Here is a 25,419-nt window from a genome sequence, read left to right on the forward strand (position 1 = left end):
AAAGAAAGGGGAAAAAAAAAAAAAAAAAAAAAAAAAAAAAGAGGAAGGTTCTTTCATTCAGAAGGAAACCAAAGGGTTTCATGTCTTTTAGGTTTTTTTCAAAACTGCAGTTTTTTTCAAAAACTGTGTTGTACAGAAGGCTTTGCAACCCTTTTTGGGGGTCAGGGAGCGCCAATTTAAAGTGAAGAGCCTAACCATTTCTGAAAAATACCAGAAAGACATACTGCAGCCCTTCACCTCATCCCGCAACTCCCCCCCTGCCCCTCCCAACAGAGAAATATGATTTTGTAAAACATACGGATGTTGACAGGACTTCATTTTCCAATGGAAAATGGCTCCCCTGAGGATTTTCCCCGTCAGCTCTGCTCGGGACAGATTGGCAGCAAGCGCTTCGCTTCCCAACGGAGATGCCCCTCATGGGTAGCACAGAGTCCCGGTGCAGGGGATGGAGGCAGCTCTTCCCCAGCACTCACGCTACTGCACTGCCTGCAGCCCCCTGAGGACGGGCACCCTGTCACCCACTGCTCTGTGTGGGCACCCAGCAAAAGGCAGCTCCCGCCTTAACGAGCTGACAACTCAAACAGATGAGACAAACAAGGGAAGCATCATTCTCCCCATCTTACAGACAGAGCTGAAGTCCCCAGAGCAGATTAAATGACTGGCCCAAGGGTGCACAAGTTGTTTTCATCAGAGCTAGGCTCTGATTTTGCATCTCCCCTGTGATCCTATGGTACCTAGTACATCGACGCCAGGGTTTGGTTGGGCTCTCCTGGCCCTGCTGAAATACAGACACCTAAAGCACAGAATTCATTTGAGGTGGTGTCTTCTTATCCATCTTGAACCCCCGTATGTCCCCCAGGATGCCAGCACTCAGACATTGCAGCGTTGGCTTGTGGGGCTATGAGACGGCTGCTGCCGTGTACACCGGTGATTCCCCCTGAAGCAGCAAAGCGAAAAGCCTTCCACAAAGAGTGGTTATGCTAAAAAACTCAGAGCTAAGCAAGTTAAGAAAAATGGCCCAAACTCACTGGAGGAAGGAAGACAATTAAATCAGCTAACAGTCTGTATCCACTAATCCCTTCTGCTATGGCCCACTGGGTTTGACTCGAATGTCTCTGCCTGCTGACACCCACCTCCCACCCCTCTTCCAGCCCCGGCACTGCTTTTCACAGCACCCTGGCAAGCCAGCCGTGCACGTGTGTTGTGTGAGAGAGAAAACCCACCAGAGGTAGGGGCTCCCAGCATGTGGTCACAGCCCAGCTGGGACCCCCCAGCAATGGGTTGTGGAAGGACAAGCTTGGGAGCTGCTGGCCCAGACCACAGCACGAATTAAAGACAGTGTTTGCAGGAGGGCTCAATATTCACCTGGGAGACAGGTTTGCAACATCACGCAACATGTTAAAAAAAAAAAAAAAAAGTGATGCGCTCTTGGTGGCTCTCGCTATGCAGTCTTCACTCTGGAGCTGTGATTTAGGGGAGGATGAAGAATGCAACGGGATTAAATCTGCCTACCTAAATCCTGAAATTTTCCTTCTGCGTTTATATCTTGAAGTCCTACCCATGGATCAACAGAAAGATGCCCACAGCCACCTCTCTGGAGCTGCCAAGAATGTAATTGCAGAAATATGGGGAAAGAAATGCATCATGGATGCAAAAGCCCATGGACTCACAGAGCTCAGTGGAAAAGACTTGCCCAGATTATGGGGTGAGATGGACAACTTCACATGGAAGGAGGCTTCACCATCACAGAGAAAGGCTGACCACTGGGTATCTTGCTCAGATAGGGTAGACACTTCCATTCTCAAGTGACTGATCCAGCCCCCCCCCAATTTCTTGGGGGACAAGGCACATTTCCGCCTCCTAAATAGCACTTCTTGGTGGCCCAGGGGTTGCAAGGTTGCTGCTGCGTTCAGACAGGAGAGCTGGGAACAAAGGGAGCACATGGAGATCCCAGGCTTCAATGGCTGAATCTCCTGGTGGGCTGATGGACCGCATGCTGACCCTGCTGCCATGCAGGAGACACGAGCAGCACCTTCGCTAAGGCTAAGTCAAGCTAAGCCAATGCCAAGAACCAGAAAAAAATAAGAAAAAAACCCCAACCCTGCATAAAGGCATAAACAAATGTTTCTCTTAAAACGACAGCTTCCTAAGTCCCATGTCATTACTGCTCCCCCAGGAGCTTCCTTTCTGTCTCCCATGCTGCCATCGCAGCAGCTATGTAACTCTTGAAGAGCACCGACCGACAGCATGAAAATGGCTGCAGTGATTATATTGCAACACTTCACTGCTTCCCTGAGCTGCAGCTCCTTCCTCCACTGTTGGAAGTGAAGTACGATCAATGCTAATTAATTATGGGCCAGAACCTGCCACCCATGGTCACACTGAGTTCAGTGCTGTTTCTTGAATATTCAGGGCTCACTCTCCATAAAAGCAAGGATCAGTCTCCAGCAACTTGAGTTGAAAACAACAAAAACTCTCTTTGCAAGCCAGGAGGGACAGACAGACATGTCCATCTCAGGGCTGAGAGCTGGAAGAGTCGCCTGCACGGGGGCAGACCCAGCGCGCCGTAGCTGTAAATCAGCAAAGCGCCGTTGACACAATGGGAAGGGCAGTAAGGCAGCCTGGAGACGTCCCTAAAGGCTCTCCGCCAACAAGAACCATGGAGCTGACAGAGCTATTACACCCGACCAAGGCCAAGAGGAGGATGCTTGCGATGGGTCCAGCAAGAGAGCACAAGCATCCTCCAAGAGCAAGGAGGAGCACCACCCTTTCTCTTAGCACCCAAAGTCCTCTGTGATGCTGGGAGAGGACAAGGCAAGGGCTGGGTGTTACCGGGCAAAGCTGGGGAGGCTCCTCAAGGGCAAAGCCCTGGAGATAGCTGAGGCAGGGAAGAGTCCCAGTGAAGTGGATGGACTTCCAGCAGGAGCCCCAGTGGGAATGGTGCTAAAGCTCACTAGCAAGTGAGCCTGTAGCCATTGGCAATGGCCACAGTTCCTCCCCCTGCTAAGAGGCTCATGTGATGCACTAAGAGCTGGGAGGCATCAGTGGGGACCCAGGCTCCTGAGCTGCCCTTCCCCTCTGCCACACAGCAAGGATCCTCACCCGAAGGAAAAAAAAAAAGACACAAGCACACAGGCCAATTACCTCATGCTTCCCACCACAAAGGTAAAACTAATTTTCAAGTCTGCTGAGCACTTGGATGCGATCACCAGCCAGGCACTTCGCTGCATCCCAGGTAATGCTACATCCCCTCCCAACAGCAGGAGTCCTGCAGGGCTCAGCAGCCCCTTCCCAATCCTGAGCAACGTCACTGGATTCTCACGCTTTGCTCCCAGCCTCTCCAGTTGTCTCAGCAGCTGGCACAGGTTGTGGCAGATCTTCAGGCTCTCAGTTATGGCCAGACACGGAGGCTTCCCATGGAAAATCGCAGGGAGAGGAGTAGACAGACAGACATTAGCTTCTGGATTTAATACACTCTCACTCCTCTGTGCCTCAGTTTCTCATTTGCATAGCATGCTCTCAGCTGGAGCAACCACACCACAGTGCAAGCAACCCACAGACGCAGCAGAGCCTGACCTGCCAGGGCTTGCGGCTTGGCTGGAGTCAGAGGCTCTCTGTGACTCATCCTACGAAGTCTCCAGTTCACGGCTACGGCTGGAGACTCCCCTTGGGAGCAAGTGCTCTGGGTTTGGCTTACCATCTGCCCGAGAGCAGGTTTGCGCATAAACAATGCGGATGGTGAGCAGAGCTCTCCTGCCTGGTTGGAGATCTGTGCTTGGACGGATGCATGGACATGGGGCTACCAGGACTGGCCTCCAGCACCAGACCCCTGTGCACATGCTCTGCACGATGCAGGTTTGCACCAGCTGCTGCTGTCGTAAGCCTGCCTTCCTGCGGCTCACAACAGGACAGGACCCTGATCCCCCTCCGTAGCTCTGTTACTTCCGTGAGGGATGCTCGGCAACTTCCTCAGCTTTATTTCAGTTTGGATCCTGCAGGCAGCAGGTGTGGCCCTCTGCAAGCATCACAGACCGGCAGAGTAGAGAGGGGACCTCTCTCCAGAGAGCAGAAACACACTTGGGCATAGCAAAACATCCATTCCCCACCAGCTCTCTGCCAGCAGAGCTGTGTTACCCAGCAGCGCGCCCAACGCCTGGACATCAGAAATACATGCACATACATGCACACCTCATTACACCTTAGCAAAGTCAGCAGAAATCAAGAAAGACACGCTACACACTGCAGCTCTGCTTTAGCTTGTGCATCCCAGTCAGCTCCTCAGTGTGACAGTGCTGGCTCTCTTCTGCCTACAAAGCCCACAGCTCTTGGCTGGCAGAAGTCCTCCAGGCTTCCAGCCTTGCAGGTCAATGTTTTTCAGCATTGGTTCTGCAGACCTCTGGCTGCTTTGCAACACTCCAGAATAGATAACTAGGAAGAGCCCAGCTACTGTCGGATGGCTTAAATCCACTAACAGAGATCTGCACTGGGGGAAATGCTTCAGGCTTTGCAAGCTAAAAAAGTTAGGAAAGTCAAGTGTGTTGAACCTGGGATGAAGGGCAGCGCGTGGCTCTGTCAGCTATGTGCACCCTATGGTGAGGCTCTGCCCCATCCAGGGGGATTTTGCACCAGGAGGCGGATGTGTCTTGCCCAGGGCTGTGGGACAGGGACTCACCCTGCACACAGATATACGCAGCTGTGCAAGAAGAAGTTTTTAGCCCCCTCCCCTTGTCTCCTAAGCGGAGACAAAGGCTGTTTCATCCCCATGTTGTGAGTCACATATACAAAGCCCCTTCCCCAACACCAGCCTCTCCAGTAAGGCTCTAAGCAAAGGAAGGTGGTACAATGAGGCTCCAGACTCCTCAGCTTCAGTTAGCACCTGGTGGCAGCTAAGCCTAAATAACAGTCTTTCCCAGCAAATCCTACACCAAGAGATCAATGGTCCATACGCTGGACTAATACTGCTGTAACCCCTCCTGCCTCCATCACTGTCGATTGCTATGCAGTTTCCTTTCACTTCTCCACCTGATTGGTCTTCCTGGAGCACTCATTACAAGGTGACACACATCGCTTTTCCCCTCTGTAACGAGCCTGCCACAGCCCCTGCTCAATCCTTCTTCTTCTGCTTTTCCTTTTAATATGCCACAATTATATTGGCTTCTCCGCGTGGATCTGCTCCATTTAGTGCTGCCCAAGACTGCTTATCCTGAAAGATGCTCTTTTCATCCACAGGACAGACCACACATCTTGCAAGCTGTTCTGTTTATTTTTTACGCTCCAGCATCTCCCACCTGGATTAGGAACCTGGGTATTAGGTATTTTCCTTTGCACAGAAGCACAGTTGTCTGCCCAGAGAAATTAAACCCTGCAAAAGACTCCGATTATTAAGGTTTGTGCATGTTGTGTCCCAGCATCTGCGCTCCCGAGCTTGCTTCAGGTTTCCTTTGCTCTGTTCCCACCCTAGCAAAATCCTCTGCCCGGAAAGCAGAGATGATGATGTTTGGTCTCAGTGTCTCGCTGTGGCTGTGCTCCCATTATCCAGGGCTTTGCTTGGTCACAGACATGTCACAGGTGGCCTGAAGACAGCAGCAAGTGACTCACTCCGTGTCCAACACTACTGATGGATGTGCAGGACCTGAACATCTCAGCCCGAGCCCTGCCTGCCCTTTTGGTCCCAGGGTCTGTCACACACAGCCCTGCTGACATGCTCTGGGAATGATTTGTAGCACCCTCTGCTAAGGCCGTGGGCTCTTGCAGGCAGTGCCCAGAGCTGCCCCTGGAGCTGCAGCACTCTGCTCTTTCAGCCTGACCGGAGATTGGCTTTGCAGTCCCAGGGCAGCCTACGATCCGGGACTTCAGACACTGGAAACCCTTCAAAGGAGATAAATAATGAATGGCACCTTCAGTCCACGTTCAGCTGGACACGTGTCACTGAACAGGCTGGTGGGGACCAGGCTGCTTTGGAAATGTGACATGGCTGGCTCCCTGGGATGGCTCCGTGTGACTTCCAAGGCAAGACCTTTCCGAGCTTTTGGAGGCTAATTGAAGCCAAACCCCTGAAGCGCTGAAGTTTTCCACTCCAACTGTCACTGTTTTATGAGATCTTCCATTTCTGGAACCCTTTGAGAATGTAACAACAGGCATAAAAAAACAACAGGCATAACCCACGGTCGAGGATTGCTTCTTCCCTCGCCAAAAGGAGCTCAGTGCTAGGACAGGACATGGCCCTTCTTCAGCAGCCAGAGCTCATGCAAAGAGCAAAGCCCACAGCTATTCCCCATGTGCTGGGCTATGCCTCAGCTCCCTGGGTCTGAAAAAAACTGTGCAAATGAGATTTTGGCTTCCACCAGTATTTGGGGGCTCCCAGCTGCTACAGCAATGCCTCGATTTACAACTGGGTGTCAGCAGAAGAAGTGATGCTCCTGCTTCACACAACGGGATGATGCCACCCCAAGAAGATGACCTTTATCCAAACCCTTCTTCCCAGCCTCTCCCCATGATTTGGGCTTGTCCAGCAGTGGGTTTCAGCAAGGATTTGTCGGCAAAGACCCAGCTGGTTTACACAGATGCCCCATGAGCCAAGTGCTGCTCCCTGTTCTACGCTGTCCCCTCTGCACATCCACACCGGCAGGTCCTGCCTCCTCCCTGTGGGTCGCAGTAGCTTTGCCCCTGCCAGCAGTAACTCCCAGGGCTTCATCCTGGGCTGAACACTCTCCATCCAAAGCTCCTCTGTGTGTCTGGCTGGACTACAAACCCCATTCCTCCTCCTTCATTGCTTGTCGATATGTTTAATGAAGTCTAAGAGACTACTGAGACATGGTTTTCCTTGCCACTGGCAGAACTAATGAATCCTGGCAGACTGCAATCCTCTTGGTGGTGTCTTCTTCTCACCACAGATGTGAACTATTTTCACCAGTTTTGTGAGACCACAGGCTTGTACAAAACCTGCCAGATCCACACTCTTACCTTTAGTTACTTTTTCTTTTCTTTAATCTTTTACAGCTTTGTGATCTGCTTCAATACACCAGACTGATAGAAGGGTTCATATTTTTGTTAGCATCCCAGATTATTTCCTACTAGATTTCCTTCCAAGCTCTCAGATGGCTCATACGGACCTGGGGACAGATCCCCGCTTTGCTCCAGAACCTTCTCTCTGTTGGCTCCATTTCAAATAACTTCTTCCATTCCCAGAAAGGGGTAAATGCAGTGCAAATGCCTCCAGACAGACATGTATAGCAAAAGCAGGCAGCTTATTTGCAATGTATGTCCTTTGCATGTCTCCAAACTTCAGCAACTTGCTAAGAGCAAGTCTTCAAAGCCCTGGAGCCACAGAGCTGTGCTCCCTCTCACCTAAGTGCCAGTCCCTCTATTTTTCTTCCTGTCCTTCTCCTCTCTCCCCCACCTTCACTTTAAGAGCATCTCTCCTCATGTATCCGACAGCACTTTGCACAACTGGACATCAATCTGCTGCTGACCTGCAGCTATTTTCCAAGCACAGACCCTAGGTGAGTGCCATGAGCTCTCCGCTCCCTGATGGGCACGATCTGAGCTGTACTCCTGCAGCCCACCCCAGCAAGACAGGCCATCCCACCCCATGCACCCATGACTTTCTACGATGCAAAACTAACAGACGCTGCGTGGAAATCAATCCCCTCGATTTCCAAGTGCTCTGGGGGGAGGAGTGAGCCTGGGACGTGCTCCTCATGGGGCTATCCTGCAGTGCCAGCTGGACCCGGGGGGATGCTTGGTTCTGGGACCTGCAGAGCGATGAGGCAGCGGGCGAGGAAACACAGGCACTAAAAATAGGCTGTCTGCAGTAGGGGCTGACCACATTTATTAGCAAGCCTGTGCTCCAGCTGACCACAAGGTCAGCCTCCGAGAGCTTGGCCATAATTCACTCTGTGTCTGGGCAGGAAATCTACTTGAGCTCAGAGGGATGTCCAGTAACAGAAAAAGATGATCCGGGACCCGGGGCTATTTTTGCTGTTTTCTTTTACTTTACAGACAGGGAACCTTTCAGGAGATGCATCTTGTGCTGGAAAAAAAAAAAAAAGCCAGGTGGCCTGGGACAGACAGAAGGGTAGGAAGGAAAAGCGGGGGTGGGGGTGATGGTGCAGAAGTTTGTGCCTATTTGGGTCTGGGGTTCTTCTTCTCAGACAGACTCACCTTCACCATGTAGGGTAGAGAAGCAGCAGGGAAAGATCAGAGCAGCAAGGGGTACCCTAGACCTTGATGGGCTCTTAAATGCTCTAATAGCATGCAGCAGAGTTTAATGGATTGCAGCTGGGGTGTCATTGCAGGTGGGGTGAGTTGGTGTCTCTTGCTGCTTCCCTGCAGCTGTGGGCTGGCAGGGAAAATGGGGAGGCAATGGGGAAACCACCACGGTAACAAATGCCCAGGGATGGAGGTAACGGACCTTGCTTGCAAAGGCATCAGAGGGACACGAGTTTCATGCAACTTGAGCTACAGCCAGGTTGTACCTCTGGCCAGCATGGGGTGGGCTAGCAGATCGGCCCCCAGCAGACGCAGCAACCCCACTGGAATGATGCTGGTCCCCAGCAGACGGCCATAAGCTTGGGCTAGCTTAGCCCTGGGAAGCAATTAGCAAGGTAAAGGAGGCAAAGAGCGGATGCCTGCCCTTGAATGGCAGCCTTCAGAATGATTTAAACAGGCTCCGTCTCGCGGAGAAGCTCGAATCCTAATCGCTGCACATAAGCTGCTGGTGCTGGAGCCTTCATGTGAGGGGTAGTGTGTCCTCGATGAGTCAGGCTGAGTCACCCGCTGGGTACACGAGTTGCCTACAGAAGTCAGGTGATTGCTGGGGTGCCCAGAGGTGCAGGCAGCACTGCTCTGCCAGGGGTGCTGCCATCCAGGGGTGCCCAAACCTTTGGCAATACCTTCCCCCACGGCCCCAGTGCTTATGTCTTTCCCCTCTTGCAGCTCCAAGGCAGGAGCATCTATCTACTCATGACATGCCCTGGGACCGAGGTCTTCCAGATACAGCTGGCTCCTTCAGCAGATTATGTGAACACCACCGTGAACTGAGCTCATTTAGCCTGAGAACAGGCTGAGCTAAGCCCCCTGACTTTGGCTGCACTGAGCAAACCCTGATAACATCCTTCCAATGCCAAGACATGTCCTTTTATTGATCCAGCACGGAGCCTCGGTTCTGGCTCTCCAAGCTCTCCATGAAGCAAATTTGAAGAGCATTTTGGCTTCAAGATGGCTTGCAATGAGTGATGGATGCAGGGGCAGGTAGAGGCTATGCCAAACCTTGCTTCCTAACCCGACAGAGATCCTGGAAATGCTCTGAAACCAGCTCGCACGCTGAACGGGGCTGCATTTTGGAGCAAGGCTGGTATTTCAGCCAGCTGGATAATGACAGCATCCAGACTTACAACAGGAAGGATTAAAAAATGTAATTGCTAATGCGGAATTAATTGTTAATGGGGAATCATCATTGCAGGAGGGTGTTCCCAGTGTGGCTCCGCAGGGATCTGTTCTTGGCCCATTGCTAATCGCTTGTCTTATCAATTATCTTGAAGGCAACATAAAACTGTTGCTGGCAAAGTTTGCCGGTGACAAAAAGGCTGATGTATATAACGGAAAGGACGAGTCCATCGCACACAGAGCTCTGGAGCAGTTAATATAGTAGCCTTTCCTCGTCAAAAGCACGTGTTTTATGCAGCCAAACACAAGTCCATTCATCTCCAGTGGAGGAATGTAGGTCAGACTCGCAGAAAGCAGGGCTGCATCTTGAGGAGGACAACGCCGATAATGCCTTGGCAGGAGCCACCCGGAGATGAAGTGCCAGTGTGCTGTGATGAGAGCAAAACTTGGCCTGAGACGCAAGGAGGTGTCAGGGGAGGTGGGAAGTGCTATGTAATGAGGAGACAGAGCTTTCTCCTGCACTGGCCCCAGCCGGAGCAGGGAACGAGCCTCTGTGGGAAGCACGCACTGTCTCCAGCCTCCCGGCCGGCCGCTCAACACACACGCATGGTCCCTTTGACCTTGCCTTCCCCAGTGTAAACAGCGACTGCCAATTACAAAAATTCCAAAACACTCTGTTGCACACGCATCTTGCCCTGGGGAGCGGGTGGAAAAACAAACAACACATGACAGATGTTAGTCATGTCGCTTAATGCATGACTGAAAGGCACTCCAACAGCATGGTGAGGAGAGGAGAGGAGAGGAGAGGAGAGGAGAGGAGGGGAAGGGAAGGGAAGGGAAGGGAAGGGAAGACCTTCTGTATGTATATTTGGAGAGACTACTCCTGCAGTGCTGTCTTAGGTTGGATGCACATCTCCCCTGCGCACCCATGGGCACAAGACCAAGGCTTGAGACCCAGGTAGCCCATCATGCCACTTGAATCCAGGCACCTTAACTGAACAGCATTTGCACAACAACCAAAACCTACTCAGATGTCTACAAACAAGCCACACGTTTCTGCGTGAATCTACAAACCATCTCCTACACAGAAAACCCAGAGAACACCCCCAAAAGCAAAGCAACTAGTTTAACCGTGCCAGGCAGGTGCCCTGGGGAGTTGCAAGGGCTGATTGATGTGGGAGGAAGCAGAGTCCAGAAAGAGCGGGTTGCATCCCCATCAGCCAATGAATGCCACACGGAGAAGGTTGGACAATGTGAGGAGGGGAGAGAGAGACATATCTACAGTTGGTTTCTCTTCAAAAAGCCAATTTGCATGGCTTTGCTGTGCATTTTGAAAGCTGTTTACTGGCCCAGGCTTTGTCTTAGCTGAAATGTGGGCAGCATTTCTAATGAGGCGCATGCAAACTGGAGCTCCTGGGAGGCTTTGCAGCAGAACTGATTGCAAAAGATTAGCACCAGGGCTTAAGAGAGCAAGAGAGAAGGGAAAGTAATGAAACAAAATCTTTCTTTCTTTTCCTTGGTTGAGGAATGATGGGGGCTAATTGCTTGTTGCTGGTCAGAAAGAGAGGAGATAGTAGCTTCTGTGCCCATCAATAAATTAACCCCAGCATGTGGCATCTGAAACGCATTCATTTCCAGAGACGTTTATCTCTTTGCCTCCTCTCTTGGGTGAAAACGTAATTATTGTTTAAACATGAGTTAATTCAGCAAGGTGAGGATCAATAAAGCAGAATTACTCCTCTTCTAAAAGCAGAGAAATCTCAATCTGGGACAGATGTGGACATAACTCTGGCAGAGCTGACGGACAGGGAAGATGCTTTGGTCATGGCAAGAGCCTGGGGAAGCAGAACTCCCTCTTCCCAGGACTGCTGTAGCCCTTGGGTCTACTGAGAACAGCTAAGTCCAGCCACAGGCAGTCATGGCAATGAATAGAAAGAGCTGAAATCACCCATGCACGTACACTTTATGGCCTGACACGCGGTTAGGCATCTCCACCATGTACACACTTCCCACATAAGGACCTTTGGCAAAGTCCCAGGGCTCATGCTGTGGCCTCTCCCTTTCCTTTGAGGGTGCCCAAGCCCTGCTAGGGAGAGGGTCTCTGCATGGCAGGGACCTCCGCCAGTGCTGCTCTCACACGACAGAGCTCCTGGCCAACAAAAGGTGCAAGTGTCGCAGCAGGCAGCATCGCTTCTGTGCTCTGCTGAGCTTTCCCCATCACCTTCCTCTACTCTGAAATAAATCGGCAGCAACCACTGCCTGCAGAAGGAAACTGCTGCTCTAGCAGAACCCACAGTCCAACCTGGTTGCCCCAAAATGGCATCAACGCCGGAGCCAAAGACCCTGCGGTGGAGGTGGGCTGGAAGCAATCCCCGTTTGATGGCTTGAGCTATTCTGGGGGTGAAGACACAACATGGGAAATGGGGATGTTTCTCCTGGGGACTGGCATCTCCAACTTGCAGCCAGGTACTCTGCGCCATCCCTGTGGCCCCAAGTCGGGGTGACACAAGGGACCACGCTGTGGGAGAAGCCCTCGCTAACACCCTCTTTCACTGCCCCTCTGCCCCATACCTGCAAGCAGGACACTCAAAACCCCCTGCCCGAGCCAGCACATTAGTGACACCCTCTGAGCATCCCCCTGGGGCTGCCCTGAGCGATGGCTCTGGTCTCCCACTGCACAGTGCCCACCCCCATGGGTAGCTGGAAGCGGCAGTGCCCAGCGGGGTGGTGCAGGTGTAATTTTAGCAACCTGCCACGGATGCGAAGTAAGGGAGCTCTGTGACCTGAGGGAGAGAGGGTACGCAAATCCACTGACCTCTGAGCCCCTCCCCAACCTTGGGGAGCATCCTGGGCTCCTGCATCCCAGACAAATGCACCCTTTGCTCTGCCAGCTCCAAGGAGAAGGACCAAAGATGAGCAACAGAAGGGTTAATGCATAAGCAGCCTCACCTCCTCTGAGTCCGATGCTGCTTTTATTAATTCATGTGGCACTTTGCAGGACACTCCAGTAATCACCAGGGTGCACGTGAGAGCCAGGAGCGGGTGGCCCGCCTTGCTGCGCTGTGCTCGTGCTCACTTAACAGCTTGTCACATCCTCCTCACTCAAGTATTCAGTGCTAATGCATCTCTTAAAGTGCTTCATGAGCTATTAAAGTCGAGTGTGCCTCAAGTGTATGATAAATGGACTCTATGCCAGCGTCTTCCCCCCACTCCACCCGGTCTCTGCCACCAGTGGGATTAATCCATCCTCCCACCCCATTCCTGCTGTGCTTTCCCAGCCCAAGTGCCTGGCTGGCGGGGGATGAGCCCCAGAGCTGGCTGGTGAGGGGAGGCTGCAGTGGGGCAGGGGGTGAGCTCTGGGTAGGGGGATGGAGCACACCCCTCAGGTCTCCAACATAGGACAGACGCTCCCTGACATCACCTGCATGCGTGCAGCCTCTCCAAGCCAGGCACAGTGGGGTGGGCAGGAGACCTGCTGCTCCAAAGCCTGTGCCCAGAGCATAACCTCAGTGTTTCAGAGAGGTGCCCAGGAGGGACGCACGGTGCCTCTGGAGAACAGATTGAGGACAGTCCTGGAACTGCCCTACTAGCTTTCCTCCAGCTTTTACACCCAGTTCTCCCCAATTCTTTTTGAGGAATTCTTTTTATACCCAATTTTTTTTATGTCCCCCAGTGCACAGCAGCCTCTCTGGCTCCTGCAGATGGGAAGAGCCCTGCCTCACTCTGCGCACTCCCTCCAGGTGCCTGTTGATGAACTCAGGTCTCAGCAGCTCCGGTTTCGAGGTGGTGCCCCAGACATCTCCCTCCCAGATGCAGCCGAGCAAGGGAAGGAGGAGGGACACAGGGATGGGGAGGCTGTGCTGCCAAATCCCTCAATCCTGCCAGATCATGGAGCAGAAGATGACAGTCGTTGCGGCTCACCTGGCCATGGGCCTTGCCCAGGGCTGTGGTCTCTGTGCCATCATGCTGCTGTCAGTGGCGAAATGCGTGTCCCTGGCCAGCGCTGGTGGGGAGCATTTGTTTCTCTGTCTAGGCAACACATTTCAAGTGTGCGTAACCCTGAAGTATCGGGCACTTCTGTGTTTTGCGCATCTCCCTGTACGACAGGTCTGGGCTGCCATCCCCACAGCATGGAGGGAAGCAGCACGGTGCATCCAAGGGATGCTCTGACAGCCTTGACACTGGGGGTCCTTCAAGGCTTCCCAAGCAGCGGTCCTGCAAGCACAGGAGGACCAAGCAGCATTGCTCCTCTGCAGAAAGCAATCACACCACCACAAGCAGCACACAGCTCAGCACCCAAATGCTTTGAGCAGGCACCCTGGGAAGGTGCTGGGAATGCTCCTGCAACACCACCCAGCAAGCTCCCTCCGTGTCCAGAGAGTGGCTGTCCCCACACGATGGGGACATGCCACTGAACCCCATCTGCTTTGTGTCCAAGCAAGCAAGGCTGTCAGCTTCCAACAATGTAAACCCACCCAGCTGGATTTAGGGGAGCTCAGTGGGGTGCTCTGGCTGGGTTCCTCAATCCCACAGGGCCCATGGATGCACAGATGTCCTTACCAGAGCTAATCAGCAAAATTCTCCTCTATAATCCACCGAAAGCAACAACAGCCAGGCTGACTGCCAGGAATTCAGTGAGTTTTGGAGGTCCCCCATTTTGTCCCATTTTTGCAGGGCTCCCACAGGTGACCCTACAGTAGGACCCAACCCGCTGCCCCATAACCTTCCTGCTCCTGCCTGGTCCCAGGATCACCGGTGTCTCTAAAATTTCATCTCTCTAAAGCCATCACTAAGGTAAGCCCCAAATCCTCTGCTAACCCGGAGAGGCAGGAGCTAGTGGTGGGCACAGATGGGTGGTGGCAATGGGAGCAAAGTCACCCCAAGGAGGTGAGAGCAGGATGAGGCACCCATCATGGTCATGGGGTAGGGCGTTGGGGCTTGGGGCTGTCAGGCTGCTGCTTCTTCCCACCTGCTCATCCCTTCATGGGTGGGTTGCACAGGGCAGCATGCAGAAAAGGAAGGGTGAAGGGCTGGGAAGCGGTGCCCTGGCTGTAGGGGCACCCTGGAACACACGGGGGTGTGGGCAGGATGAGGGGGACCAGCAGGTGCTGGGGGGATGCAGGATGCCCAAATCCCACAGCAGCAGGCAGGAGGGGACACGTGTTATGGAGAGGAGAAAAGTGTTAACATCCAGAAATGTAATATCAGCCAAGCCCAGAGAGTGCACTCAGCTTGCCCCAGGAGAGAGGCCGGAGGAGTGGCACTGACATTTTTTGGGACCCCCAAGGTGGGAGAGGTGGGAAGAGACTTACCCTGCTGGCTGTGTCTCTGAGCGTACACCACCACCACTGCGGCGAGCACCACGCAGCAGGCTGACGGGACGGGGTTAGCCATCTGTGGAAGCAAACACAGGCAAGAGCAGTCAGGGTTTGCCCCCAGGAGACCTCTCACATGGCGTGCTGAGAGCCGGTCCCTCCTGGGCAGCTGAAAGGTGCAATGGGACCGCAAGAAGATGGCCACGAAGCAAGACTTCACCTCAGCTACAGGGGAACTTGCTGCAAAACAAGGTGTTTTGCTAGTGCATACTTCATCATTCAATGGCCTGTGGCACTTTCCATGGGAGCTGCCAGCACAACCAGATGCCCAGAGGCAACGATACACCTTGCACAAATGCTGCATTTTCCTTGTCTCATTTTCAACCTTTCCTTTAAGAAAGTCAAGCCCTGGTGCTGGGCTCTCCTTGGCAGCTGCAGCATCACCCTGCTGCCTGCAAGTGGGTCGCAGAGGTTTTTTGAAGAGACGAGAGCACACCCAGGCACTTCACAGCAGCAGCCAGTGCTTAGGATGTGCAAGATGCAGATCCCAGCACGGGCAGCTGCTGCTGCTGCTCTGGTATGGCCCCTTCCAGCACTAGCACCAAGCACCATGCTGTCCACCAGCCCGATGCAGCAGCAGCAGCATTTTTTGGGCATGCCAGGGACAGCGTAACCCTCATCAGTGCCTTTGCAGTGACCGATGGGTGCTGCATGCTGCCTCAGCTGCCTTCCATTGACACCCTGATGGGCCATGGTTTGCCCCCATCTCTCTGGGCTGGGAGAGAGACAGAGGCTGTGACGTCCCAGTGAGCCATGCCATGTCCCAGGGGATGCTGGGGCACAGGGAGGTGCGGAGCAGGGAACAGCTAAGAAGGCAGGCGGGTGGAGACATGCTGTGCTTTAGGAACAAGCAGGGAACATCCTTCTTGCACCAATGAGCCTCCCTGGGAGTGGACAAATGGCAGCAACAACCACAAGGATGCCCTGCGCAGCCCTGCCAGGCTCGGAGACACCCGAGCTCTCCTCCTCTTGCAGCCAGGGCCAGTGGAGGAGACCAGAGCCAGGAGTGAGCTGCTGGAGACAGTGATGGGGATGCTGGCCCACCCGCCAGGAGGTAAATAGCACCATGCGTGAAAAGCAAATTACACCTTCAAAACCGTTTAAACCTCTCTAATCTCCAGCGCCTTATCAGTAACGCGTGGAGGATTGCCTTTTAAACTAGAACATGCGTATGGGCTCGTTAGCCAGATGGCATCCATTTAAACCTAAATAAAGGGGGAGCTGTACCGGCCAGAGAAAAAAACCCAGCAAAACATATTCCATTACCCAATACGGCCATTGCAGGAGCCCAGATGGCTTTGGGTTTGCAGCAGGACACAAGCCTTTGCAGGGCTGGAGGGGAAGGCAAGCATGGCTGGGAGGGATGTCACGAGCAGATTTTGGGGTGCAGCCTGGTCTCAAATGCCTCTCAGGGGCAGAGATGCTGGAGGGACAGGGGCCCTGAAAATGGGGAGCCAGGGGACAGGCAGAGAAGAGACCCATGGCTTTGCTGCTGAATTTGCAGCGCTGGGTTTGGGCAGTGAGGGCTGGCAGTGAGAGCTGGCCTCGGCATGGCTGTGGCAGCAGAGCATGGACACGCCAGCACCAGACCCCGCTCCAAGCCCAGCCCCAGCCCTCCCGGGTCACCTTGAGCAAATCGCTCTCACCGCCTCCCCCGTGCCTCAGTTTCCCCGCCTGTAAAACAGAGATAATGAAGGTGACCTTCCTTTGAAAGCTCTGGGCGGGGAGCGCTAAGTGCTAATTACAACATCGTTATCATTCAATCTGCTGCTTCTCTCCTCTTTTTCCCCTGTGCCTGCTCTCCACTCTGCCTCCTCCATGTGTCCCCACCGTGCTTGCAGCGTGGCTCCCCTGCTGCCACCCCACCTGTGCGCTAGTTGCCACCGCAAGCGGCAGCTTGGGGAGTGGGTGATGGCCAGGACCCAAGGTAGGTGGCAATGCCACATCCCGGGGCAGTGCTGGCACGTGGGGCCCCGAGCAGCTTGGGGTCTGCCTGCAAACCAGGAGCTGACTCTCCCTACCGATCCCAAATTCACTTACCACTGAATATTCCCTTCCTACAGCCCTGGAAGTTGGTGGGTGGCACTAGGAATTGAAGCAGGCAAGGAACTGCACCAGGGCTGGAGCCCCCCCTGCACCGCAGTCCAGGTACCCCCAGGTAGCACAGTCATCCCATCTCTGGGGATGGTGGCAATGATGGGACGCAGGACGGGAGCCCCTCCAGCCCCCCAGCAATCAGCCTGCTCTTTGAAAAGCGTGAAATCTGATTGCCGTAGCCTTCGGTTTGGCTTGCACCAGTGCAAATATCATTGCCAACCATCACACTCTACATCTTGGTCCTGCCAGGGAGCAAAGCCACTCACCCTCCCCTGCTGCTCCTCATTTTATCAGTCATTAAAATAATTGCTGGTGCTCCAGCCCGTGTGCCTAGCAGCCTCACCCGAGGCCGGACCTGTGCGGAGGCAGGCACCAGAACTAAGTGGCAAGGGACTATTCCTGCCCTGAAGCACCAGTCTCGAGGGTGATGCTGTTTGGCTACAGGTAGAAAAAGAGAGAGAGAGGAGGGACCTGGCCGAGGTCCCTGGGCACTCTGTGGCGTGGCCAGGACACAAGCAGAGGATCCTAGTGCTGGCACAAAGACCTCACCACTCGGCTGCTTTTGCCCTGCAAAACCTCATTTCTTCTCAGAGATGAGCCTTGCCGCCAGGCAGGAGCCAGAGTTATTTTAGTGCAAAAAGTCTAGCCAGAAAACCAACTTTTTCTCACTTGAATCGCAATTTCCCATGCAGTATTTGCTTTGTTTGCCTGTTTTGCCCAAAGCCATGTTGATTTTTTTTTTCCAAGCACATAACAAAACCTTCGCAATTTCTGCAGATGCTTCTAATGCAAATTTCCATTTGCTGTATTTGCTCATTTAACAATTTCTCTAGCAAAAGCCAGCACCCCGGCACGCAGGCACACAGGCCAGTGAGCAGCAGCTCACCAGGCGTGCAGCTCCCCGGGCTGTGTCCCTGCTCCGGCAGGGACCAGTTGAAAGGTGATGGTGGGGAACCGCATTTATTACACAGCAAACCCAGCAGTGGGAAACTCAATCTTCTGCAGAAAAAGAGACTGGAGAATATTTGCTTTTGCCCCTGTAGTGAATCATTTCTTGGCGGCGGAGAGGAAAGAGGAGCCTCGGCAGGAGCAAAGGGAGGCGAGGGGGCACATGAGATGCGGTGGCCCAGCAGCTCTGGAGCTGGAGCTACCTCCGGCAGCCCTCTTCACTGTCCCCAGCTTCTTGCTTTGGGAGAAACCAACTAGTTGATCCTTCCCTGCCTTGTCCCCTGCACCAAGGGTAATAAGGACATCAGTCGTGCTCACTCTTAGCAGAAGACAACTCAACGTAGACATGAATACGGTCCCCTCCAGCAGCTCTCAGTCTAAACCAAACGCATTTCCAGTTGTGCTTTCCCTGAGCCAGATCAGGCTATGTGGAAGGGGGTTGTGGGCAAACCTACATGAAGACAAGCCCAGAAGCTGCTCCTGCAAGCAGGATTGAAGGGGCACAGTGATGTGACATTAACTGCTGTGGTGTGATGGGGTGAGGACAGTCCTGAGGTGGGCAGCAAGAACAAAGAGGATCATGTATCCAGGCAAAAAGTAGGATGCCACCGTCTGCTGAACAGTCCCAGTGTCCTCTTGCAAGCAGGCAGAGAGATGGATCCTTTCCAGCTCCCCCTTAGAAGGATCCCCAAACCCATGGCGATGCTCGCTAGCAATGGGGTATTAACTGGTGACAGCCAGCTGGAAATGGCAGCTCCAAGACAGGGCTGTCCCTGGCTGGTGAGGGACACGGGCTGCACCCCAGCCTCCCCCCGCAACTCTCACCTGCCGTAGTCCCCTCCCAGCCATGATAAATAAGTAAGACCCCATTCTGGAAGGGGGGGTTCCCCCCCCAAAAAGGGGGTACTTTCAAAACCTAGTGTTTCCACAACAAAGTCTACTTCAAGGCCTGGCTCTGAAGTGGCTATCTGGGGGAGAAAAAAGCTCCATTAAGTCGTCTTGTCCCTGTGTGCCACCCCTGCAGCCTTGCCCAGAGGCTTCCAAAGGAGCTCTGCGGCACCTGTACTGCAGGCACCAACTGTAGACACTACTGTGTGCCTGTACTGCAGACAGCGATTGTAGACGCTATGGTGTGCCTGTACGGCAGGCACCAACTGTAAATGCTATGGTACAACCTCTACTGCAGACACCAGCTGTAGATGCCATGGTACGCCTGTACTGCAGACACTGACTGCAAATGCTCTGGTATGCCTGTACTGCAGACACCAACTGTACATACTATGGTACACCTGTCCTGCACACACTGAGTGCAGACACTACAGTACACCTGTATTGCAGATGCCAACTGTAGATGCTACAGTACACCTGTACTGCAGATGCTGACTGTAGATGGTACCATACCCCTCTACCGCAGATGCTGACCATAGACAGCGCAGCACACCTATCCTGCAGGAGAGGTCACGATCTGCCTGTCCCGAGGTGTGATGCTACGCCTGTAGTGCAGACGCCAACTGTAGCCATTACAGTGCACCTGCGCTGGAGACACTTGCAGCAGACACCTCCTGGGCCCCAGCCCCACAGAAACACCCTTACCAAAGCCACCCTCGATTGCTCAGCCCAGCCAGCAGAGATCCTGCCACAGCTTTCCCAGCCCCGGGGATCTGCGATGCCTCCAGCAAGATGTCATCTCTCCCCGAGGGCAGCACGTGCTGCTGGGATGAGCAGTGAAGCACCGCAGTGGGCAGGACATCCCCCAGTCCCAGTTCCCACGGGGACTGCACCACTCATGGGCAGCCCTGTGGCTCGGGGGGGGGGCAGCCCTGGGAGCAGCACTGGAGCACCCAAAAGCACCAAGTGCCATCTCCTCCCTTCAGACCTCCCCTGGCAGCAAGGCAAGGGAAAGAAAAGGAAAAAATAGTTGTTGCTTAATGCTGTACACTTCCTAACAACCCTAAAACCTCCCAGTCTCGCAATGTGCTGTTCGTGCTGAACTCCGCTTTGCTGCTTAAGAGGGGGAGAGAAAAGAGGGGCTTTATCATCTCCTTAATATGTGCTATCAGAAAGCCTTACCTGCAGAGCCAGAGCCCCTGCCACTTGAAAAGCCTTCTTAAATCTAATTTAAACCCCCACTGTCAACAGGGTGATTAGCACTGCACCCCTGGACCACGAGTGCCACAGGGATGACCAGGGCCAGCTGAAACTAATTTGCTCACAGCTCTTCCAGACTGTGGCTTTCCTCCCTCCACCTCCTCCCTTTCCAGTAACGAAGTGGAGACGCCAGGTGAGAGGATGCCCTGGAGGAAGGAGCCCCCCACGGCAGAGCCCCTCCATCACTGTGCCTCTGCCGGCCTGGGGAGCATTGACGGACCCCTGGGTGGCTGCGCAGACTCTCCTGCCCTCGTGGTCTAGGAGAGATGGACAGATGGCGGACGGATGGCCCTCAAAAAATTTCCTAGCTGCTTTGGCTGAAGACGTGCCCCTGAAGGTAGCTGTAGGCTTGCAGGGCTCTTGGCTCCACCACATGTGTGCTGAAGCCTGGAGCTGCTCCATCATCCCTGCATGTTGTTGGTAGGATGTCTCAGTGAGAAAGCCAGCGACCGAAGCTGCTCCCCATGCCCATGGGGATGAAGAAAGAGGCTATCCTGGAGGGAGTATCAGCTCAGCTAAAACCAGAGCTGCTTTCCAGGGGGTACTGCAGAGCCCATGGGCTCCAGGGGGAGCTGAGATGGTAATTTCTTGCTCGTGTGGATCACAGCCATGTGCTCCCGCTGGGGCAGGGAGCTGTGGAAAGGCCAGCAGGGCCCTGAGACCCACAGGAGCAAGGTCCTCACCCTGCAGCTGCAGGGACTGGGGGATTTCTGCTCCAGGAGCAAGGTGGGTTCCTCTCCTCTCAAACCACACGTTGCAGCTCCTCCAAACCAACCAAGCGAGCCCTAATGCATCAGGACACTGCAGCCCACACCTGACCCCGGCAGGACAAGGGACACGCGCAGGGGTGCTACGACCTGCCTCCTCCGTGCCCCGAGGACAGGCAGGGGAACTGTCCTTGTGGTGTGGCTCCCAGCCAGCTACATCCTACCTCCATGAGCAATGTCAGGAGAGCATTGCACAGGTACACCACTGGGAACCTATCCAACGACCCTGCCTACCAACAGCCCCCGGTGCCACGGCCATCACGGGGCAATGCTGCCACGCAAGCAGCTGCCTGCTGCTGCCCATCCCCTCTTCCCACTCAGAGCCTTGAAGGGGAACGTTTCCCACAGCCTGTACCTGTCCTCGCAACTACCATCACGTTAACCGGCCTTTCTGCAAGCAGAGGGCAGTGGTCCAAGACCAGCCATCTGCTCCAGTGGTGATAAAAGCCAACGCAAAGCACAGCATACTAATAAGCATCGCATGTCTTCGAAATTGGCACCGCGAGAAAGCATGGCAGGGCAGGAGGGCAGCAGAGAAATGTTGCCCCAAGCCTATTCCTCAAGGACGCCGGTGCCATCCGGGCAGGAATTCAACTGAGCTGCTGTACCTGAGCCCCACTCCTCCACACCCACGCCCAGACAGCCTCCGAGATGGAGGAAAGCTTGGACCAATGATGGGAAACACCATTTTCATCCCCTTTTTACTCAACTTTCCCCCGCGCTGAGCATTTTCCAGCTCCCTGCAGAGAGAGATTGCAGGAATCAATCAGATGTTTGCTTCTATTAAAGTGCCAAAGATGGTGGTTTTTTTCTGGAGCCTCCATTCAAGTTGGGTCTTAGGTTGGTTTTTTCCATAGATGCTTTCCCCAGTGGCGTGGAGCTGATTGTACCATGCCAGGGACAGACAGAGGAGATCAGAGAAGGGAGGGAGATGGCAGATGGGAGATGCTCGTGGTCCAGGTGTTTCCCAGTGCTCCTCCCTGGAAGCTGGAGAAATCACCCAAGACAGGTGCATTTGGGGGCAGATCCTGCTCACTCCGCCTCTCCAGGCTGTGATTACTGTGGGAAGGAGCTCTTGGTGTCACAGTGAATTTTGGCACTTCAGTTCCCAGTCTCCACTCACAAAAACAGAATATTAATGATGGGGAACAAAACCCAAAACAAAATACAAAAGCAAAACCCAACTCCAATACACCGAGCAAACAGCCCCAAAAGTTTTAGGAAGGTTCTGCTGCCTCATTACAGGTTCAGTTTCTGATTTCCAGGCAAATGCTTGCAACACTTCTTATTTTTGTCTGTGGGGGCATTGCCCTTCAACCCCCCCAGGATTTTGCTCACAACCCTGCCTTTTGCCTTGAGGAGAGACTGTGGCCAGGGTCCTTTATGAACTCCCCAACGCCCCTAAAGATGCAAACCTCCAGAGCAGAGAAAAACCCAAAACAAAATACAAAAGCAAAACCCAACTCCAATACACCGAGCAAACAGCCCCAAAAGTTTTAGGAAGGTTCTGCTGCCTCATTACAGGTTCAGTTTCTGATTTCCAGGCAAATGCTTGCAACACTTCTTATTTTTGTCTGTGGGGCTGCATTGCCCTTCAACCCCCCCAGGATTTTGCTCACAACCCTGCCTTTTGCCTTGAGGAGAGTCTGTGGCCAGGGTCCTTTATGAACTCCCCAACGCCCCTAAAGATGCAAACCTCCAGAGCAGAGAAAAGCATCCTAGCGTTATAATCTGGACCGTGCCATAGTCATGCGCTGTCCTGAGCAAAACAAAGAGGAAAGGGAGGACAGACAGAGCTCGTTGTCCAGACTTCCTCTATCAGCTGGATGCCCGTGGCACAGTGGACATGGCATAGGGCAGCATAGTGTTTCCAAGCCTTTCCAAGCCTTTCCAAGCCTCAGGAGCCTGGTCACTGGTAATGGTGATTTTGGGGGGGTCTGGCCACAGGACCTTTAACAGCCCCCTCAATGGCATCTGGGGACACAGCGACAAAGGGGTTTGGCTTGAAATATGAAAACTGCACCTCCTTGTAGCCCAAACTTGCTCCTCTGGAGGTCTGTTTTCTGCAGCACCCATGCAAGGGGCTGGACACCAGCGTAGGCACAGGGTCTGAGCTCGCTGGCGCTGGAGTTACCTCAACACTACCACACCGGACAGATGAAGGGCACTGTGCTGCTGCAGAAGCACAGGGGCAAGCGGGGTGCAATTCTGGCTGCTGCCCCAACCCAACCGCTGGCACCCTGCAGCCTGCAGGACCCCTTCCCTCTGGCACAGGCAGGACCACGCTGGCTTGGCCCCAGAAAACCTCCCGGTGGTGATGTCCCCAAGCCAGGCAGAGCTACAGCTCACTCCCAAATCAACAAACACAGCCAAGGACTGAGGCCGCAGCATCGCTGCTCAGAAAGCAGGGCAGGTTTGCTTTTTTACAGCACGCCAAGACAGAGCTGGAGGAGGATGAGAGCCTGAAGCCTGTGTTGCAGGGGATCAGGGACATGAGCAGGATTGGAGTGAGGAGCGCTGGAAGAGACCTTGGCAGCCCATCTTGTCCAGGGAGGGAATAAGACACTGGCTTAGCAGCTGGGAGCGTAAGGGAGGGAGCATCCAGTTGTACAGAGCTTGCTGGGCATTTTAATTTTGGCTTGTTTATTTGTTTGGGCTTTTTTTCTTTAAGTGCTTGGCACGGAGGAAGCCACTCCAATGACTCTGACGCCGCCTTCCCAGAGGCGCCTCGGGATGATTTGTTTTGTTTTGCTTCATCTCTCCCCCATGCCTGCAGTACGAGCTGGCAGGAGGACAGGGCGGGCAGGGGCCAGGCAGCCTCCGGAGCCCAGGGAGAGCAGCGGGCGCTGTTGGATGCAGGCAGGGGCTCAGGATGCTGGGGACTGTGTGCTCCCCACTGGTCTCTGCTTGCTGTCCTTCCCTGTCCAGGTCCCACGGGAGATGCTGGGCTCCCCGCTCTGCAACCCATCCACCTACCCCGGGAGCTCCCTCCATCCCTTGCAATGTGTCCTTCCCAGCACAACGGACCGTGAGGGACAGCAAATGGCATGGGGAGACCATCAGGATGGTCCAAGGACCCCAGCTCTGGCCAGGCTGTGAGCCTACCCCAGCCCTCCCCTCTTGCCCCTGTTTGTAAACAATGCAATGGGACAGTGTCCTGGACAGTGGTCTCTGCAACGCCTTCACACCAACCACCAGCCTGGGGTCACCAGCCCACAAGCCACTGTGGGGACGCAGGCCACCCCAGGCAGCCAGGACAGATGTGATGGTGGGGACATTTGTCCTGCATCTGCATATGGGCTGCCCCCTGCCTCCCTCCCCACTGCAAGGATGCTGCCCAAAACCTGGGCAGGGAAAAGCACAGACTGGAGAGAAATGCTGCCCACCCCGCAGCCAGATGGGGTTTGGTGCTCATTGCTTCTCCCAGTTCCATCCAGTTTTTCCACCCCGCTCACCCCGTGCCATCCTGCAGACTCCCAGTATGCTCCGTGCAGCCTGCTGGTGACTGCCTCCAAACGCCACGGTGGCACCTGGTTTTTGTAGCGGGCAACTGAGCACGCTGCAAAATGGTGAGCTGTGGGAAACTGAGGCACGGGGTTGCTCCGTGACACCCTAAGGACAAGCAAGGAGAGTGGCAGTGCAGGGAGGGACTAATCCTCCTCTTTGGCGGGGGCAGCCCGGGTCAGGGCCAGTGATACTGCGGGGGCTTTCTGCTGCCAGCAGCTCCTTTGGAAGACATGGGGATGTGCCGCAGAGCCCAGCCCAGGGACGGTGGTGGGACTGGGCACAGTGATGGGACCAGGGCTGGCAGTGGGACCGGGACAACACGCTTGCACAGTCCTGCTTGCAAATGACCTTCTGGGAAAGCTGGGGGGAGGAACCAACCCCTTTTCTCTCCAACCTCCGAAATGGCACTACTCGCATGTCGAGCCTTGCCACGTGCCGGCAGCTGTCTTGCCGTCACTGCCACCTCGGTTTGCAGCAGGACCTCACTGACCCCAGCCCCCCTGCCGCCTGGCATTGCCTGGATGGAGCTGGGAGAAAAGCAGCCGCGAGAGGCTGAAGCACGGGGTCCCCTCCCCCTCCAGCATTGCTGAAATGGGCTGGGGGCACCCACAAACCCCGGGCTGGTGCCACTCACCTGGTCTCCAACTGCTGCCTCATCGGGGGGACTCCAAACACTGAAGCCCAGAGCTGTTGGAGCACGTGGGGCAAGCCCAGTGGGCCACTGAGGGCACCTCCGAAACCCCCTGGGGACCCTCGCCCTCCATGGGGTCTTGCCCCAGCCCCGCAGATGGTGTTTGCTGAGAGTGAGCAGAGGATGAGGAGGGAGGAACGGAGTTGGCTCGAGGCAGCTGTTCTGAAATAAAAGGCAAGAAAGTCTCTCGCCCAAAACTACAGGAAAATTTAATTATCAAGGACAAAACACCATCTGTTTGTGTGGACTGTGACCTTCCGCTGGCCCCTGGCTTTAGCAGCTCTTAAATTAGCATGTTTGTTAGGGGGTATTAGCTGTCTGACATCAGGGAAGCAGTTCCCGCAGGGCGAGGAGAAGGACGGAGCGGCTGTACACCGAAACGTGTGCCGGGGCGGCGTGGTGGGCTTAGTGGTGATGGGGGAAACAAAACACCCCTTTGGAAACAAGGATCCCCTCTGAGCATGGCTCTTGCTAGCAGCGATGAGCTCTGGCAAGCCCA

At 54.3% G+C, this 25,419-nt stretch overlaps 1 protein-coding gene across 1 annotated transcript in view; it reads right to left on the reverse strand.

Moving 5' to 3' along the window:
- CNTFR (ciliary neurotrophic factor receptor) overlaps positions 1-25,419 on the reverse strand; it is a 163,527-nt gene that overhangs the window by 74,774 nt on the left and 63,334 nt on the right. Inside the window, exon 2 of the mRNA XM_009288233.1 lies at positions 14,700-14,781. Coding sequence (XP_009286508.1) covers positions 14,700-14,781 — 82 coding nt within the window. The remainder of the gene's footprint in view (positions 1-14,699; positions 14,782-25,419) is intronic.

The sequence above is a fragment of the Aptenodytes forsteri genome, unplaced genomic scaffold (genome assembly GCF_000699145.1).
Source record: "Aptenodytes forsteri isolate BGI_AS27 unplaced genomic scaffold, ASM69914v1 Scaffold201, whole genome shotgun sequence".
NCBI lineage: Eukaryota > Metazoa > Chordata > Aves > Sphenisciformes > Spheniscidae > Aptenodytes > Aptenodytes forsteri.